At 36.7% G+C, this 1,531-nt stretch overlaps 1 protein-coding gene across 1 annotated transcript in view; it reads right to left on the bottom strand.

Annotated features, from left to right (window-relative positions):
• Nucleotides 1-465: 465 nt before the first annotated feature.
• LOC147889475 (uncharacterized) overlaps nucleotides 466-1,531 on the bottom strand; it is a 1,203-nt gene continuing 137 nt past the window's right edge. Inside the window, exons 2-3 of the mRNA XM_087391157.1 lie at nucleotides 1,115-1,312; nucleotides 466-804 (exon numbers count right to left, since the gene is read on the bottom strand). Coding sequence (XP_087247283.1) covers nucleotides 710-804; nucleotides 1,115-1,312 — 293 coding nt within the window. The 3' untranslated portion in view covers nucleotides 466-709. The remainder of the gene's footprint in view (nucleotides 805-1,114; nucleotides 1,313-1,531) is intronic.

The raw sequence follows: 1,531 nt of genomic DNA, 5'->3' as shown, positions 1-1,531 counted from the left end.
AGGTGTCACAGACAATTTGCTTGCTGCAAGTAGTTGTGGTATGTATGCTAGTTGAATATTGAGTTAAACATTCTAAATTGTGTAATTAATAAACAAAAAATGTTTCTTGCCTAATAATTTATTCCTAAACTTTAATATAAATTGGATGTATGTAATTGAAGAGATTGAAAGGTTTTCAAATAGACTTTATTACAAAAGCGTCATAAAAAATAGTGTTTTCCACTACTCCTTTTTACAACTTTTTAAACTATATTAAAGAATGAAAAGTTGAAATAAATATAGAGGGGAACGTTTCAATTGTGGTGAAAAGAAGATTTAAAATTTTCAAAGCATTTGTATAGACCATTGAATCTTAAAGTAATTTCTAATTCCAAGTTATTCAAGGGGAAATACAATCAACACGATAAATGTAAAAAACAGAGATTGAAATGCTATTAAAAATAAAATGCATTGAGCGGCCATATTCATGTAGTCAAGTCCTGTGAAAGTTACTGCAAAGAGTTCAAAAGAAAGCCACCAGAAAGTAATACGACAATCAACAGTTTTGAGAGACGTTGTTAACACAAGAAAAACAGATTTGTACGACTATGGAGAACTAGCTTGAAGGAGGGGGAAAATATAATGAAACTGTCACAGATGTCAGAGTATGGGGTATTTTAGAGTATCTACAAATAAACAGTCATGGCAGCCAAGAGCCTGTTCTAGAAATTCACGGCGCTTCATCCAACTCTAGGATGGAAGTTCTATCGCAAACACTAAGCTTGCAATAGTAAGTGGACAATCTCAAGTTCAAATAGAAGATACCTGTGATCAATAACAAATATAATGAGCGTGAATAACTTTCAAAAGTAACATCGACCAAGCATCAACAAATACGCAATCCCAAGCACATTACTCAAGATTGGCAATCAAGAATACAAGGTACTCAATAACCAATTTAATGAGTGCGACTAACATCAAAAACTAGCGTCAAGCAAGCTGAACCAAATACGCAACCCCAAGCACCATACTCAGACTGGCGATCAGGAATACAAGGTATGCAGACAATAACTCACGATGACGAGGTAAGATCTATGTTGAGCAGTAGATACGCATGCAAAGGAAGAGCACTTACCTTCAGCATAGGCGGCCTTCGCAGCAACTTGGAATGCCTTGTGCAACGACTTTTTTGCAGATTTATTAATGGCAGAGTGTTTCAACAGGTGGGCATCTCGTTCTAATTTTCCAAGGCTAGATGCTAAGATGGGAGTCGAGACAGGCGTTATGCAAGGAGCACCGAATTGAACATCCATCTTTGCAGAAGTAGCTCCATCTGCATGCAAACATACAATAGAGCATGAAGGATGAACCTGCAAACCAAATCAATGAGGGGGGGAAGAACAGCCGTCAATATGCACGCACCAGATAGATTGTCAGTTTCACCTTCTTCTTTAACCAAAATCTTCTTCCCGTACTGTTTTTCTAGTTCTACAAACAAACAACAAGATTATGAAGTGCGATAGAAAAAGAGGAAGCGCAAGCTGAAGTTGAA

The sequence above is a fragment of the Dipteris shenzhenensis genome, chromosome 20, assembly GCF_047967505.1.
Source record: "Dipteris shenzhenensis isolate YYH24624 ecotype China chromosome 20, Dip_SZ_1.0, whole genome shotgun sequence".
Classification (NCBI taxonomy): Eukaryota; Viridiplantae; Streptophyta; class Polypodiopsida; order Gleicheniales; family Dipteridaceae; genus Dipteris; species Dipteris shenzhenensis.
Note: the sequence above shows the minus strand (reverse complement) of the source record. Positions and strands in the feature narration are given on the sequence as shown.